This window comes from Vulpes vulpes, chromosome 8, assembly GCF_048418805.1.
Source record: "Vulpes vulpes isolate BD-2025 chromosome 8, VulVul3, whole genome shotgun sequence".
NCBI lineage: Eukaryota > Metazoa > Chordata > Mammalia > Carnivora > Canidae > Vulpes > Vulpes vulpes.
In genome coordinates, this window is record NC_132787.1 from 13,810,976 (window position 1) to 13,830,125 (window position 19,150).

At 34.3% G+C, this 19,150-nt stretch overlaps 1 protein-coding gene across 1 annotated transcript in view; it reads right to left on the minus strand.

Moving 5' to 3' along the window:
- The window catches only part of REDIC1 (regulator of DNA class I crossover intermediates 1), a 53,735-nt gene that overhangs the window by 9,760 nt on the left and 24,825 nt on the right, over positions 1 to 19,150 (minus strand). Inside the window, exons 7-9 of the mRNA XM_026000454.2 lie at positions 13,657 to 14,183; positions 12,921 to 12,990; positions 11,790 to 11,850 (exon numbers count right to left, since the gene is read on the minus strand). Of these exons, the coding sequence (XP_025856239.2) occupies positions 11,790 to 11,850; positions 12,921 to 12,990; positions 13,657 to 14,183 (658 nt within the window). The remainder of the gene's footprint in view (positions 1 to 11,789; positions 11,851 to 12,920; positions 12,991 to 13,656; positions 14,184 to 19,150) is intronic.

Below are 19,150 nucleotides of genomic sequence, written 5' to 3' on the forward strand. Positions count from 1 at the left end.
TTGTTGTTGTTGATTTCTAATGAATTATTAGAAAATGCAACTATGAATCTCTCCTTAGACAAATCTCAAACTTCCTTTATGGCTTACTACATGAATTATATTTGCAAATGTATTGTGGACCTAAAAAAATATATGCTTTCTGTTGGTTAAGATAACAGTGCTTTAATAAAGACAGGTAGGATAAAGGAGAAACTATCCAGCTGTTCACCAAACTGTTTCCCTTTCCTCTTGGGCATACAGCTAGAACTACATTCCCTAACGTCCTTTGGAGTTGGTTTGGAAATGTGATTTAAGTTCTGGTCAGAGGCAAAAGTGGTATATACCACTTACTACTCAAAGCCCATAAAGATTTTCTCCACAATCCTCTACTCCCCCCCACCCCTTTTGCTATCTGATATCAATATACACTATAAATGTGGAAACCACCCATTAAAGAAAGTAAAGTCCCCATCAGCTTGGGATCCTGAATAACTTTATGGAACAGAGCCTCTTCTCTAACCCCACTATTCAATCATTTAAAAAGTATCATACGCTCAACTCTTAAAATACTCAAGCTCGAAATTTGTACCACAACATACAAGTTGAGACAGCTATACAGACCCCAAGGCAAATACATACACAATACCTACCTTAGATCTGTTTATACAGGATAAATGACAGAAAAAAACCACCCCAAAGAGAAGATACTGAATTATCCAAAGAATTTCCTCCACACCCCCAGGAGACCAAGCCTTCACAATGCCTGCCAAGCTGGATTTCATAATTGGTATGGATCAACAACTCTGTATTTCCTCTTCTGTTTTCTGAATGAGTTTTCTATTGCATTTATATTGTCTTTGCTCTGAGACTATATATTTTGTGTACCTTTTATTATATGTTTCTTCTTTAATTTTATGATTATTCTACATTTCTTAAAAAATACATACTATTTTCTAATTTAATATTCTTTGAATCTTGATTTCTAAAAGATCGGCTTTATATTTATTAATTGCTAAGCAAATTTCATTCTTTACATGTTATGTTTACCATTTATGTAGAAGTGTCATTTTATTTTTTCCCCCCTCATCAGGTTTCCCAGTGACATTACAAATCCTTTGAATTCTGAAGTTCCTCCATTGTCTCCTCCAAGTCTCCTCCTCCAATGTCTCCATTTCTTTAGGATTACCTTCTCATTTTCAACAATCATATTTAAACCTTATTTCTCTACTGCTTTAAAAGTAAATAGGTTCTGGGGCACATGGGTGGCTCAATCAGTTAAGTGTCTGCCTTCAGCTCAGATCATGATCTCAGGGTCCTGAGAGTAAGCCCCGCCTAAGGCTGCCTGCTCAGGGGGGAGGGGAGTATGCTTTTTCACCTCTTTCTCCCCTCCCTCCACCCCACACTCATGCTCTCTCTCACTCTCTCTCAAATAAAGTATTTTTTAAAAACAAACCAAAAAAAGTAAATAGGTTCTAGTTCAAGATGGCAATGTAGAAGGATACTTAACTTACATCCTCCCACAGACACATCAAATCTACAGCTACATACAGAACAATTTCCTCTAAAAGAAACCAAAGAGCTAGCCAAAAAGACTCCTTCTAATTAGGAAAACATGAAAAAAACACACATTAAAACAAATTGGGGGTACCCGGCTGGCTTAGTCAGAAAAACATGACACTCTTGATCTTGGTGTCATAAATTCAAGCCCCACTTTGGGTTTAGAGATTACTCAAAAATAAATAACTTAAAAAAAAAGAAAAACCTTTTAAAAAAGTTATTTAAAAAAAGTTCAAGAGGCTAAGGCACAATTTCACCACAAACCCCATTACGAGCAAACAACCCGTAATTGGAAGGGAACTCACAACTCTAAAATTCCTCCAGAAGAGCAAGTGGTTTGAACACTACAACTGATACCCAAACTTTTAAGACCTGCACCTGACAGACAAAACCCCAAAATATCAAGCTCTATAAGTCAACAGGGCTATGTCTGTGAGACCAACAAGGCTACATGTAGCACACTGAGCAGCAGTTTCTTAACAAGCTCTCAGAGGCTCACTCTTTCTACAACTCAAGAGGCTAGAACTGAGGCAGTTCACTTAAATACCCAGTTTTTTTGTGAAAGAAGCCTATTATCTTACCTTCATAGCAACAGCCTGAGGGATAGACTTCTAATTAAACTCACATCTAAGGACAAACTAATCCTCTCCAGAGACCTCAAGAGGCTGAGCACTATCTTTATGCTCACCCTCTGATCAGCTCCAGTCACCAGCATCCCCAGTAAAGAGATTGTGCACATGTCTGGTACCCTGGTTTTTGTGGCTGCTGCTCATAGGATGCCGCCTAATTACTTAGCTCTGGCAACCAACAGGTCCCAGATCTCGGCCTTACATTTGAAGGTCCCATACGACTGTTACAAATAGAGAAATAATTCTGAACCAGCCACCTCCAGGGGACAGGACAGAGACACAACAGACTAAAATGCAACCCCAATCTTTCTGTGAAAGAGGCCTATATGATTATCTTAAATCTTCAGCCTGAGGGACAGGCTTCTAATTTAACACACAACTAGGAGCCACCCACAATCATCTCCAGATTCTGTGGAAGCTACCAGGTACCATCTTCATACTCACTCTGCCCTACCCCAGACTGCTGGTGTCTCCAAGAAAGGAGCTTGTACAAACACCCAGCATCCCAGCTTTTGTGGTAGCCTAGTTCTGGTGGCCAGCAAGGCTTAGCTTCACAAATTCAATGGGATGACACCCTACAAAGAGACACTTCTTAAGTGGCTATCACACCAGGGCTTAGTGCAGAGGGGATAAGATGCCCATCTCAAAGTCTTGCTATGAAAGAGGTATACTTGCCTACTTTAAAAGCTCCCACCTAAGGGTACAGCTTCCAATAAAACTGAATCTGAGTCCTGAGATCCTTCCCACTGGGATACTGGCAGGTTTTGGCATAGCCTCAACTACTGGGAACTACTAAAAATAAAGTAGACTACTTGGAAAATCAAAGAAGTTTGAGAGACAACCAAGAGATAGGACAGGGTTTTATTTCGTACTCAAGGCCCCACCTTCAAGACTAAAAGAGGTGTGTTTTATCTAACACACAGAAACCAACAGAGTCAAAGCAAATGAAGAGACAGAACAGTATGTTCCAAACAAAAGAACACAATAAAGCTTCAGAAAAAGACTTCAGTGAAATGAAGATAAATTATTTTCCTGATAAGAGTTCAAAATAACAGTTGTAAAAATGCTTTCACTGAGGTCAGGAGAACAATGCAAGAACCAAATGAGGATGTCAAGAAAGAAACAGAAAATATAATAAAGTTCCAAACAGAAATCACAAAGCTGAAGAATGCAGTAACTGAACTGAAAAATATAATAAAAGGAATAAAAGAAAAGTTGATGAAAGACAAAGAAAGGATCAGGAACTCAAAGAACTCAAAGGGCAGTGGAATTTGTTAAAGCAGAGGAACAACAACAAAAAGGAATTTAAAAAGTGAAAATAACATAAGGGACTTATGAAACAGTATCAAATAAACCAGTATTTGTATTATGGGAGCCCCAAAAGGAAAAGGGAGACAGGGATAGAAAATTTACTTGAAATTATGGCCCAAAACGTCCCTAACCTGGGGAAAGAAACAGAGTTCCAAATAAGCTGAACCCAAAGAAACCATACCAAGACACATAATTAAATTATCAAAAGATAGTGACAAGGAGATAATTTTAGAAGAAGCAATAAAAAAACAACTTGTTTTATCCAGATAACCCCCATAAGACTATTATCAGATTTTTCAATAGAAACTTTGCAAGCCAGAAGGGAGTGGCATGATACATTCAAAGTGCTGAAAGGGAAAACAACCAGTCAAGAATATTCTACCCAGCAAAGCTGTCCTTCAAAATAGGAGCAATAAAGAGTTTTCCAAATAAGCATAAAGCTAAAGGAATTCATCACCAATAGACTTGGCTTTACAAGAAATCTGAAAGGGATTTCTTGAAGCTGAAATAAAAGGTATCAACTAGTAACAGGAAAACATATGAAAGTATAAATCTTACTGGTAAAGACAAATATATACTAAAATTCAAAATAATGTTATAAAGGTGGTGGATTAATTACTTACAAAGTTAGTATGAAGATTAAAGACAGAAGTAGTAAAAATAACTACAATAATTTGTTAACAAATGTGTAAGACAAAAAGAAGTTGTAACACCAAAAACATAAAATGTTTGGGAGGGTAATCAAACTATAGAGTTTTAGAATGCATTGGAACTTACATTTTTATCAACTTTAAATGGACTGTTATCAGTAGAAATTGTTTTATATAAGCCTCATGGTAACCCCAAAGCCAAAATCTATAGTAAATAAACAAGATATACAAAAAAAGGAATCTAAGCCTAACATTACAGAAAGTCATCAAATCACAAAGGAACAGGAACAGAGCAAGAGAAAAAGAAACAAAGGAATTACACAACAGTCAAAATATGATGAAAAAAAGGCAATAAGCCTGTATCTATCAATAATTACTTTAAATATAACTGGACTAGATTTCCCCAATCAACAGATACAGAGTGGCCAAATGGATTAAAAAAAAAAAAAAGAACCATTCATATGCTGTGTTCAAAAGACTCATTTCACATATAAGGACACATACAGGCTGAAAGTGAAAGGATGGAAAAAGATATTTCATGAAAATGAATACCAAAAGAAAACTAGAGTAGGTTACACATAGACAAAGCAGACTTTAAAACGATACTATAACAAGAGACAGAGAAGGTTATTATATAATGAAACAGGAGTAAATCTAAGCAGAGGATATAACATTTGAAAATATATAAACACCCAACATAGGAGTATTGAAATATATAAAGCAAATATGAACAGACCTAAAGAAATAGTAATACATTAATAGTTGGGAACTTGAATATCCCACTTTCATCAATGGATAGATCCTCCAAAATAGAAAATCAGTACTTAAGGAAACATTGGCCTTAAATGCCACTTTAAACCAAATGTATTAAACATATATACAGAGCATTTCATCCAAAAGCAAGAGCATACACATTCTTTTTTTTTTATATATACACATTCCTCTTTTTTTTTTTTTTAAGATTTTATTTATTCATAGAGGCAGAGGGAGAGAGGGGCAGAGACACAGGCAGAGGGAGAAGCAGGCTCCATACAGGAAGCCTGATGTGGGACTCGATCCCGGGTCTCCAGGATCACACCAGGCTGCAGGTGGCGCTAAACCGCTGCACCACCAGGGCTGCCCTATACACATTCTTCTTAAGCACATATTGAGTATTTACCATGACAGATGGTATTCTAGGCCAAAAGAACAAGTCTTAATAAATTCAAGAAGATTAAAATCACATAAACCATGTTTTCAAAACATAATAGTATGAAAATAAAAATTACCAGAAGGAAACTGGAAAATTCATAAATATATGGAGATTAAACAACATGCTCCTAAACAACCAATGACTGAAAAAATTAAAAAATATTTTAAGTATCTTGACACAAATAAAAATGGAAATACAAAATACCAAAACTCTGACATGCAACAAAAACAGTTCTAAATGGGAAGTTTGTGGTGACAAGCACCTTATTAAGAAACAAGAAAGATCTCAAACAACCTAACTTTATACCTCAAGAAAGTAACAAACTGAACCTACAGTTAGTAGAAGAAAGCAAATAACAAAAATCAGAGTGGAAATATATAAAGCAGAAACTGAAAAGACAATAGAAAAGATTAATGAAACTAAGAGCTGGGGCTAGTTTCCAAGATCTATAAGGGCTAGTTTCCAAGATCTATAAAGAACTTATTAAACTCAACACCAAAGAAATAAACAATCCAATCAGGAAATGGGCAAAAGACATGAAGAGAAATCTCACAGAGGAAGACATAGACATGGCCAACATGCACATGAGAAAATGCTCTGCATCACTTGCCATCAGGGAAATACAAATCAAAACCACAATGAGATACCACCTCACACCATTGAGAATGGGGAAAATTAACAAGGCGGGAAACCACAAATGTTGGAGAGGATGCGGAGAAAAGGGAACCCTCTTACACTGTTGGTGGGAATGTGAAATGGTACAGCCACTCTGGAAAACTGTGTGGAGGTTCCTCAAAGAGTTAAAAATGGACCTGCCCTACGACCCAGCAATTGCATTGTTGGGGATTTACCCCAAAGATTCAGATGCAATGAAACGCCAGGACACTGCACCCCGATGTTTATAGCAGCAATGTCCACAATAGCCAAACTGTGGAAGGAACCTCGGTGTCCATCGAAAGATGAGTGGATAAAGAAGAGGTGGTTTATGTATACAATGGAATATTATTCAGCCATTAGAAACGACAAATACCCACCATTTGCTTCAACGTGGATGGAACTGGAGGGTATTATGCTGAGTGAAGTAAGTCAATTGGAGAAGGACAAACAGTGTATGTTCTCATTCATTGGGGAATATAAATAATAGTGAAAGGGAATAGAAGGGAAGGGAGAAGAAATGTGTGGGAAATATCAGAAAGGGAGACAGAACATAAAGACTCCTAACTCTGGGAAACGAACTAGGGGTGGTGGAAGGGGAGGAGGGCGGGGGAGTGGGGGTGACTGGGTGACAGGCACTGAGGGGGGCACTTGGCGGGATGAGCACTGGGTGTTATTCTGTATGTTGGTAAATTGAACACCAATAAAAAATAAATTTATTTAATAAAAAGAAAAAAGAAAAGAAACTAAGAGCTGGTTGTTTGAAAAGATTTAAAAAAATTGACAAACTGTTAGCTATGCTTAAAAGGGAAAAGAGAACTCAAAATCAGAAATGAAAGAGGAGATGTTATAACTGATTATAAAGAAAAACAGATCACAAGAGACTACTAAAAACAATGATAAATCAACAGACTAAATGACCCAGAAGAAATTAATAAAATTCTTAGAACATATAACTAACCTATCAAGACCGATTAAGAAATCAAAAATATGAATACACCAATTACTAGTAAAGAGACTGAATCAGTAATCAAAAACTTCCCAACATGCAAAAATCCAGAACCAATGGCTTCCTTGGTGAATTCTATCAAACTACCAAACATTTTAAAAAGAATTACTATCAATCCTTCTCAAACTCTTCCAAAATATAGAGGAGAAAGAAACACTTCCAAACTCATTTTATAAAGCCAGCATTATCTGATACAAAAACCAGAAAAGGACACTATAAAAAAAAGAATTATAGGACAATATCCTCTAATAAACATAGATTCAAAAGTCTTTGAAAATATTTGCAAACTATATTTAGCAATACATTAAAAGGATAATACACCATGATTGAGTGGGATTTATTCTAGGATTGTAAAGATGGTTCAACACTAAAGGATAAAAATCCTATGATCATCTCAAAAGATGCAAAAAAGACATCTGACAAAATTTAACATCCAATCATGATTAAAATTTACAACAAAAGATTATAGAGGGAATATACATCAACAGAATAAAAATCATACATGTTAAGCCTACAGCTAACATCATACTCAAGGATAAAATGATGCAAGTTTTCCATTTAAGATCAGGAACAACACAAAGATGTCTACTCTCACTACTTTTATTCAACATAATACTAGAAGTCTTAGAGCAATCAGGCAAGAAAAAGAAAAGGCATCAAAAGCAGAAAGGAACAATTAAAATTATCTTCCTTTGCAGATAACACTCTATATAAAACACCCTAAATACTCCACCAAAAAACTGTTAGAAATAATAAATTCAGTAAAGTTGCAGGTTACATAATCAACATACAAAATCAGTTGCATTTCTATACACTAATAATGATCAGAGAAATTAAGAAAACAATCCCATTTATAACTGCATCAAAAAGGATACAATATCTAGGAAAAAACTGAACCAAAGAGTAAAAGATATGTACACAGAAAACTGTAAGATACTGATGAAAGAAACTGAAGACCCGGGCAGCCCGGGTGGCTTAGTGGTTTAATGCCGACTTCAGCCCAGGGTGTGATCCTGGAGACCCGGGATCAAGTCCCACATTGGGCTCCCTGCATGGAGCCTGCTTCTCTCTCTGCCTGTGTCTCTGCCTCTCTCACTCTCTCTGTGTCTCTCATGAATAAATAAATAAAATCTTAAAAAAAAAAAAAAGAAAATGAAGACCCAAATAAATGGAAAGATAATCTGTGCTCATGAATTGGAAGAATTTATCTTGTTAAAATGTCCATACTACCCAAAGCAGATCCAAAAAATCCCTATCAAAATTCCAATGATATTCTTCACAGAAATAGAACAAATAATCCTAAAGTCTGTATGGAACCATAAAAGACCCTGAATAGCCAAAGCAATCTTGAGAAAGAAGAACAAAGCAAGAAGCATCCATTTCCTAATTTTAAACAATATTAGAAAGCTACAGTAAACAAAACAGTACGGTACTGGCATAGAAAACAAGCACAGACCAATGGAACATAATAAAAAGCCAAGAAGAAAATACATACACAATGGCCAATTAACTCACAACAGAGGAGCCAAAAATGTACAATAGGGAAAGGGAAGTATTTCCAATAAATAGCGCTTGGAAAACTGGATAGCTACATGCAAAAGAATGAAAGTGGACTTCTATCTTACACAATACACAAAAATGAACTCAAAATGGAATAAAGACTTGAATATAAGATCGAAACCATAAAGCTGCTAGAAGAAAACATAGTGGGTAAAGTTCCTTTACAATGATTTTTTTTAATTTGACACTAAAAAATAAATGCAATTAAAAAGTGAAACTAAATAAGTGAAACTACATCAAACTAAAACACTTCTGCACAGGAAAGGAAACCATCAACAATTTGAAAAGGCAACATATAGAATGGGACTAAATATTTGTAAACCATTTATCCGATAAGAGGTTATATCCAAAACATAAAGAACTCATATGACTCAAAGCAAAATACCAACAGTCTAATTAAACAATAGGCAGAGGAACTGAACAGACTTTTACCCAAAGAAGACATACAGATGGCCAACAGGTACAAAAGTCTGGGTTTTTTGCTCATTTTTTACGTTCCACATGTAAGTGAAATCATATGGTATTTGTCTTTCTCTGATTTATTTCACTTAGCATAATACTCTATAGATTCATCCATGTTGTCACAAATGGCAAGATATCATTCTTTTGTATGGCTGAGTAATATTCTATTGTGTGTGTGTGTGTGTGTGTGTGAATACACACACATATATACATACTACAATTTCTTATTCATTCATCTATACAAGGACATTCAGGTTGCTTCCATATCTTGGCTATTGTATATAATGCAATAAACATTAGGATGCATGTACCTTTTCAAATTAGTGTTTTTGTTTTCTTTAGGTAAATACCCAGTAATGGAATTACCAGACTATACAGTATTTCTATTTTTACTTTTTTAAGGAACTTCCATACTGTTTTCCATAGTGGTTGCAGCAATTTATATTCCTACCAACCTGTTTGTGCCTGATATTTTCAGAAACATACAAAAAAGGAGTCATTTAGAGGTCCTTGTCTTAAATTATAGACAGCACCCCAATTAAATTCAGCGGTATTTTGCTCACAGTACATGATAGAATGTATAAGTACACTGAACCTACAGCTAAATGACTGGCTATTTGGATGAGTTTGATGTGTATTTTATGAAACTGCATTCTCTACTAAGCAGTAAAAAATCAGACTTAGGTACCAGTGGAACCTAAGTATTGAGTAAATCAAAGAATCTTTACGTCTGTAATTCAAGTTAATCTTTCAACAGCTAAAACTAGAGGGCAGGAACTCTCATAGGCAACTTTTAAATTTGCAGTTGAGGCTTCAGGGCAGAAAACCAGAAGTTTTGCACATACTGCACATTAAAAAATATTTTTAGGGAGTGTATTTTCAATATAAAATGTTAAAATTAATGCTCCACATCCTTACTAGCACTTGTTATTTCTTGTCTTTTTGATACTGGCCATTCTGACTAGTATGAAATAATATCTCATACTGGTTCTGATTTGCATTTCCCTGATGATTAGTGATGCTAAGCATCTTTTCATATGCTTGTTGGCTATCTGTCTTCTTTGGAATAATGTCTATTCAGGTTATCTGCTCATTTTTAAATCAGATTTTTAACTTTCTTGGTGCTAAGTTGTATCAGTTCTTTATGTATTTTGGATATTAACTCCTTATTGCATAAATATATTTGTAAATATCCTCTTTTACTAAGTAGGTTGCCTTTTACTTTCTTGGTGGTTTCCTTTGCCATGCAAAAGCCTTTTATTTGGGTGTATTTTAATTCATTTTCGCTTTTGCTTCCCTTGCCTGAGGAAACATAGCCATAAATATGTTGCTAATGCCAAGAAGAACAAAACTGAAGATATCACAAGCTCAGATTTCAAGATACACTACAAAGCTACAGTAATAAAAAAGTATCAAAAACAGACACATACATCAATGGAACAGAGTAGAATGCCCAGAAATCAACCCATATCTATATGGCCAATTAATCTACAATAAAGGGGTTAAGAATATAGAATAGGGAAGAGTCATACCAATAAATGATATCTGGAAAATATCTTGCCAAAAAATAAAACTGGACCACTTTTCCTAAACCATACATAAAAATGAACTCAAAATGGATTAAAGACCTAAGTGTGGGAACTAAAACCATAAAACCCCTAAAAGAAAATTTAAAGTGCTTTTTACTAAGTTCAAACTGCCTTTTGTAAAAACCCCAGTTGCATCAATGTTCTAAATGCACTAGGTTTTTTGTTGTTTTAGTTTAGTTACTAGACTATAGTTTCCTAAAAGTAGGTTCCATGTCCTTTCATCTCTATACCTTTCTGGGTCTCTTGCATAATAGAATATGAGCTTAAGAATGAAAATTTTGTTTTTTCACCACTGTACTGATGAAATAATAAACGTAGAAATTGAGTGTAGAAATACTCAATAAATTCTATTAAAGGAGTTCATAATATGCAGTCAATGCACATTTTGAAGATAAAAAGAAAAAACAATTAGTATAGTTGAAAATACAGTGTCAAATAAGAGACTGAAGGGGTGCCTAGGTGACTCAGTCAGTTGAGTGCCAGAATCGATTTTGGCTCAGGTCATGATCTCAGGGTCTTGGGATCAAGTCCTGCAATGGGGGCCTCCTGCTCAGTGAGGAGTCCGCTTGTCCCTCTACCTCTACTCCTCCCCTCACTCTCTCTCTCGGAAATAAATTTAAAAATAATAACATTTTAAAAAATAGTAACAGTCTGAATCCTGGTTTAAGTGTATTACCTTGAACAAGTTATTTAATCTCCCTGAACTTGAGTCTTTTTTGCATTGAAGACCTTACAGAATCAGGTTCTTGTAGATTAGAAATGGAGTACATAAAGCTCCTAGCACAAAGTCTGGACTGCTGTAACAATCACATACCCTTATTAAGAGCAGCAATTACAACTTATATGACCAGCGTTGATAGATCTTTCAGTATTCTTAAACATAACTATGTTGACCATAGCACATTGAAACCTAAATGTTTTCATCTTGGATGATAATTTATAGGACTCATAGAAAGAATTTTTAAAGTATCTAGATTGATTTGTCTTAAAGCTTATTATGGGTTCTGAAAGAGTATTAATTTTATTCTAAAATTAAGCTATAATTGCCTCAGAGTAAAAAAATATAACAAATAGCATTAATCTCAGAAGAAGTTTTTCTGATAAAAGCTAACTTTAAATCAAAGTAAACTGCCAATACTAAATTATGACATAATAACAACTCATTTAACTGGAAAGAAAATGGAAGATGTACATTACCTCACCAAATCCAAAGTCCCACGATTGCTTAGAATGCAATTCTTCCAAAGAGATATCACCCCTAAGGATCATAAATAAAGATGCTTTCAAACTGTACTTTATTCCTGCTGAAAATTATTGTTCTAAATCATGGTTCCCAAAGTTGGCTTCAGATCAGAATTGTACGGGAAGCTTTTAGAAAAACATTCATAAACTTCCAACTTCAAGAGCTTATTTATTATGTGTGGATCAAACCTGGTATTTTTAATTTAAAAAAGCACCCACCCCTCCACCCCAAGTGACCTGTAGCCATTTTGGGAACCATGTTCTAAATCACTTTCATAAAGTACATTTTAAAATTCAAGACCTACCAAAGCTGTTTTTCATTCACAAGTTACTGAATATTTGGGGATTTGACAACAAAGTAGCTAACTTATTGATTATATTAAATAAGTTGTGAATCTACATTTTAATTTGTTGTGCCAATCCCATAAAAATAGCATCTATAAACACTTTTTATACATAGATATTTTAAATATTTCCATAAGAAAGTACTTTCAAAAAAATATGTTCTAGTTCACAACTTTCAATTAGGAAGATCTGACTAAATCATAATTATTACCAAGAAAGTTTGGGCTATTCTGAAACTAGAAGTTTTGTTTAACTACCTGTAATAACTGTCCTATAAAATGTTAATATGCTTATGCCATTACAGTTGAGTTCTATCACTCTCCTATTCTGATTCTATACTAACCAAGCAACCTTCCCATGGAGAGTTGAGTCTATGATTAGAAAATATGCTTACCATGCAAGTAAACAAACATTCCTATACATGCGACTACTCTATTTCTTACTATAAATTAATAAACTGACATTCTGGTGAACATATAAGTTTCTTGAACATGTAAGTCAGTATTCTCAAACCTAATTAATACTAAGATTCCAGATAAGATATTTCTGCACTAGCAAATATGAGCAACATACTCTCAAATGGGTGATACTACCAAGATTCTGATAGCTGAGAAGCCTTCTTGAGGCTGGTCTGCCCACCGTCAAAGAGCAATATGCCTATTCACTTTGTATCAGTTCAAACCCACAACACGCACTATACTAGATCTTGATTTATATTCCCCAGATTTACCTAAAACTTACATATGTTTCACTGGATATTTCTGGCTTTCATTCTGTGGTATCTTCTCTTGGTAATCACTTTCAAATTTTCCTTTAAAAATAAAAGTATGCATTGAATTCAAAACTTTAGCAGAGACAATTTGGTTTTTTTAATTTGAAGCTTACAAACCACAAAGAAGGAAATTACTGATCTAAAAAGTCATGTAATAGAATATGTTGGGCAGATGGAGGTAGGGCCTCTCCAAAATGGATGACCTAAGGCTAATAGGTAGGGTCACCCTTCCCCCAGATGTCACCCTGGATAAGTTCCTAAAATTCATCAAGTCACAAACAACTTGTGACCTATCGAGACCCGCCTAAAAGAAGAAAAACACCAGAATCAGCCAAAAACAAGAACATGGACCCTGCCTTACCTTATCACATAAAACCACGTGTCTCTAACCACCCTATTTTTTTTTCTTAACTTGCACAGGTATAAAAAACACATACCCTTCCCCTCCTGGGTGCAACTTCCCTGACTCGGGCCTCCTCTTCACGGTCACTCACCCGGGAGCGCTCCCCATTAAAGCACTCTGGAACCTACTGCCTGGCTCTGCTGTCTTTAATTTTCCCCGCCGATCATTAAAAAGAAAACCTAACAGAATGTTATTCTATCTATCTATGGAGACACACACACACACACACACACACACACACACACACGAAACACCAAAAAGAAACTCAATAGATTATTATGTTTTCCATGTATAATACTCACCTTTTTTTTCAGAGCTGGCTACATAACAATTCTTTTCAAAAGATGTACTAAGAATATTTCTTTCATTATTGTTGTACTCTTTTTGATACTTACTTGGCTGATACTTTTCTGGATAACTTGTTTTATTAAAAGTAGAATTACTAAAAGTCAATTCTGGATCTGTAAAAATACTTCTAATGCATCTATCAGTTGAATCATTTTTATCAGAACTTGTGATTGCAGAAGCATCTCCCATACTGTCACAATCACACTTGTCAAAGGTTTTCCTTATCCTCTGTTGATCTATGCTTAATAAATTGATGATATTTTCACTAATAAAAGAGTCATAATTCTCCGATATAAGGTGGGCTTTTGGCTGGTTCACATCTTCAAGAAAATGTGAAGCCTCTCTTCTATTTTCTCCCCAAATATGTTGTGCTGACTGTTTTTCAGTAATGAAGTCTGACTGTCTTTGCTCATCCATGCTTCCACATTCTTCACCCATAACTACAACAGATCTTCCAGTAAGGAAACTGCAATTGCCTGGACTTTGGAGTAAATAAAAACATATTTATCAAGAAAAGCATAGAATATTTTCAATTAGAAACAAAATTTTAGAGAACACATTGAGTAGCTAAACTATGTTTTAATATTTTTAATTTAAATAAATAATATTGCTTTGGGTAAAATTTGTCTTACGTACTCTTCTGGTGCCTTAGTTAGTATAAAAATAATCTACACTTGGGTCAGTATTTCAACATGAAAAATTAGCATGGGTTCAATTTACTGTTACATTAACAAAACAAAACATACCCAACCTATAGTTTATCTTCTATAATAAGATAAAATGAATAATCAAGATAATACTGTGTATAGCTGCTGCTTTACTTAACCAGAGAAAAGATATTTAAAGATTGTGGAGAGAAAAATTATCCTGTTAAAACATAAAACCAAATAGTCATGAGAATATTTTAACAGACTTTTTTTCAACCTAAAACTCTGACATTCTCAAGACAGAAAAATATAGATACAAAAAAGCCAAGATATAAATTATATGAAAAGGTAAGACTATATAACTTTTTAAGTTCCTTTCTAATGCAGAAATCATAATTTTAGTTTACGTTAAACTTGTACCAAATCTACGCTATCATAGGACATAATTAGAAATCAAGATATTACAAATTGTTGTCATTGACTATCAACAAATTTACTTGGGGTTGGGTTGTTCCAGAGATTCGAAGTACCAACGAAATTTAGAAAAGAAATATAAACTGATTGATTTCCAACTTTATTTTGTAAGTTATTTATTAAATACTAACAAGCAAGTATACCTGCTGTGTTCCAAACACTATGCCATGTTATGGACATAGAAATAAAATAATTCAATTTGCTATTAAGCAGAGAGAAATGTTTTATTCATGAATGTCCACAGATCACGACCCTATACTGTTTGTCAACATAGATCTCATTGGTGTTTTGGGCTTTATAATGGTATTATGTTATACCAAAAGGCATAACCTATACTATGCAACTATATACACTAACACCAGAGAAATTTTTGGTACTCTAAATAAGAAAATACATGTAAAGAAAGACTTATCTATGCACATTAATCAGATATTTAATGTATGTCTACTATGTGGTAGGGAGATAATATATCTTATATTCTAGTTAAGGAAAACAATAAATAATTAACCATTACTAAGTGCAAAGGATAAAAGAAATACAAAAATAAATTTAAAAGATAATACAGCACCTTTATAGATGCTACAAGATCATATGATGAAATAGTAACTTCTATTCAAAATCCTCTATCAGATACTCTAGTCAGAAAAGTGCCTAGTAAGGAAGTGATAAGTGATAAACAAGTGAAAGACACAGAATGGTTAAAAATGTGAAGAAAGGAGTAAGCATACTCCAGAGGAATAGAATAGAATAGAATAGAATAGAATAGAATAGAATAGAATAGAATAGAATAATAAGCACAAACCCAAGATTTGCAGCATATCTGAGGAACAAGGGAAAAAAAAAAGATCATGGGCCCCTGGGTGGCTCAGTCAGTTAAGCATCTGCCTTCAAGCTCAGGTCATGATCCCAGGGTTCTGGGATCAAGCCCCAAGTCAGGTTTTCCCCCTCTCCCTCCCCCTACTTGTGCTTTCTCTCTCAAATAAATAAAATCTTTAAAAAAAAGAAGAAAGAAAGAAAGAAAGAAAGAAAGAAAGAAAGAAAGAAAGAAAGAAAAGAAAGAAAAGAAAAAAGCTTGAATAGAATTAGTGAAGAAAAACCTACAACCTAAGGCTTAAAAGAGCTCAGATCATATAGAACTTAATATTTTTTATTCAAGTATAATTAATACACAGTGTTATATTTCAGGTATAAATATAATAACTCAGTAATTATATGCATTACTCAGTGCTCATGATGATAAGTGTACTCCTAGTCCCCTTCACCTATTTCACTCATCCCCCCACTCTCCTTTCCTCTGGTAACCACCAATTTTGTCCACTAAATTTAAGTGTCTGAGTTTGTCTTTTTTTCCTTTGTTCATTTGTTTCTTAAATTCCACACGAGTGAAATTGTATGGTATTTGTCTTTCTCTGACTGACTTGTTTCACTTAGCATAATAATATCTAGATCCATTCATGTTGCTGCAAATGGCAAGATTTCATTCTTTTTATGGCTGAGTAATATTCTATTATATATATATATATATATATATATATATATATATATATATATATATATTCTTTATTCAGTTATCTATGGATGGACACTTAGGTTGCTTCCATAATTTATCTATTGTAAATACTGTAATAAACATAGGAATGCATATATCTTTTTGAATGTGTTCTAATTTTCTTTGGATATCCCATAGTGGAACTACTCAAGTCATATGAATAGAGCATTACTTTTTAAAAGAACAGTAAGAAACACTAAAAGGTTCTAAATACAAAGTAAAATGACTTACTTTTTGCCTTGAAAAATATCAGTTTGGTTACTAGGTGGATATAAATTTCATAACCTTCAGGAATCCCTGGGTGGCTCAGCAGTTTAGCCTGCCTTCAGCCCAGGGCATGATTCTGGAGTCCCAGGATTAAGTCCCACATCAGATCAGGCTCCCTGCACGGACCTGCTTCTCCTTCTGCCTATCTCTGCCCCTCTCTGTGTGTCTGTCATGAATAAATACATAAAATCTTAAAAAAAAAAAAAAGACTGAGTATGTTGAAGTAAATGCATGAAAAATACAAATAAAAGTAAATTAAAATTTACAAAGATGAAAAATATACTGAACAGATTTATGAGTAGAGACATCAAAGAAGATACAACTAGTAAATTTGAAGATAAAGCAAATATAATCTATATAAGATAAAACAAAGAGAAAAAAATTATTGAAAGCACCAGTAAAGTGTGACACAACTTCAAGTGGACTAATATAATGTAATTTAAATCGTCAGAGAAGAAAAGTTAATCAGAAAAAGTATTTAAAAAAAATTTTTTTAAAGATTTTATTTATTTATTCATGAGAGACACAGAGAGAGAGGCAGAGACACGGGCAGAGGTAGAAGCAAGCTCCCTGCAAGAAGCCCGATATGGGACTTGATCCCTGGACCAGGATCACGCCCTGAGCCAAAAGCAGATGCTCAACCACTGAGCCACCCAGGCATCCCAAGTATTTTTAAAATTAATGGCTGAACTGTTTCCAAATTTGATAAAAACAGTAAGTCCACAGATTTAAGAAGCTCGACACTGCCAAAACACAAGAAATGGAAAGAAAATGAACATCCTAATCAATGGATAAAAATCTATGGTAGAAAGTCCATGAGAGAGAATCCATGATAGAAAAATCTTTAAAAAACAGAGAAACAGTATCTATTAGATATACAGATATTAAGATAAAAATGACAGCATATTTCTAGTTGGAAACAACACAAATCAAAGACATCTGTAAAAAAGAATACAATAAAGTATACAAAACAAATGAATTAATCAGTAGTAGACCCATATTAGAAGAAATATTAAAAGAAAATCTTTAGAATTGAAGGAAAATGGCACTGATGGAAATCTAGATCTACACAAAATCATGAAGACCACCAAAAATAGTAAATTTGTGCTTAAATATAAAAACTATGCTTTCTTACATTTTAACCCTCTTTGAAAAGAGCAATAATGTATTACTGGATCTATAACATATATAAATAAAATATAGGACTATAACAACACAAAGGCCAAAATGTAGAAACAAAAATATACTATTATGTTATTATACTATACGTCAAGTGCTATAACTTGAACATACCCTGTGATAAATTAAAATGTATACTTAAAGCAACAACTGGAAAACAAAACAACTTAACTAATAAGCCAACAAAAGGGGTAAATTAGTCATTAAAAAACAAACAAATAAAATAAAGGCTGATACAGAGGAGGGCAGCCCCATGGCTTAGTGGTTTAGCGCCGCCTTCAGCCCAGGGCGTGATCCTGGAGACCCGGGATCGAGTCCCACGTCAGGCTCCCTGCACGGAGCCTGCTTCTCCCTCTGCCTGTGTCTCTGCCTCTCTCTCTCTCTCTCTCTCTCTCTCTCTCTCTTCTCTCTCTGTGTGTGTCTAATAATAAATAAAATCTTTAAAAAATAAAAAAATAAAAAAAAAACAAAATAAAGGCTGATATAAAGGAAAAAGAAACATATGGAACAAACAAACAAAAAAAGAGAACAGACTTAAACCCAACCATATCAATTGTCATGTTAAATGTAAACCATATTCTTGACCACAGAATGGTCAAGTCTCAATAAATCTGAAAGGATTCAAACCATACAAAGGATGTTTCCTATCCACAATGGTATTTCTTTAGAAAGATACAGGAATGCCTTAGAATTTCTAGGACCCAAGCAACAAATTTCTAAATAACTTGTGGATTGAAAAATAAATTGAAAGAAAAATTAGGAAGACTTTCAACTGAATGAAAATTAAAACAAAACATCAAAATGTATAGGATGCAGCAAAAGGAGCAGCTAATGGACAATTTATAGCATGAAAACACCTATATTAGAAAAGAAAAATGACTTCAAATCAATGACCTCAGCTTTTACCCTAAGACAATGGAAAGAAAGTAAATTAAATTCAAAGGAATAGGCAAGAGGATATAAAGAACAAAATTCAGTAAAATAAAAAATAAACATGTGAAACTAAAATATTGATCTTTAGGGAGAGGATAAACAAAATTGGTGAGTCTCTAAATAAGAATGATCGGCGGGGGTCGGGGGTGAGTAGAAAAATATATGTATGGGGGATCCCTGGGTGGCGCAGCGGTTTAGCGCCTGCCTTTGGCCCAGGGCGCGATCCTGGAGACCCGGGATCGAATCCCACATCGGGCTCCCGGTGCCTGTGTCTCTGCCTCTCTCTCTCTCTCTCTCTCTCTCTCTCTCTGTGTGTGACTATCATAAATAAATTTTTTTTAAAAAAAGAAAAATATATGTATGTCAATGTTCACTAAAGCATTATTTACAATAGCCAAG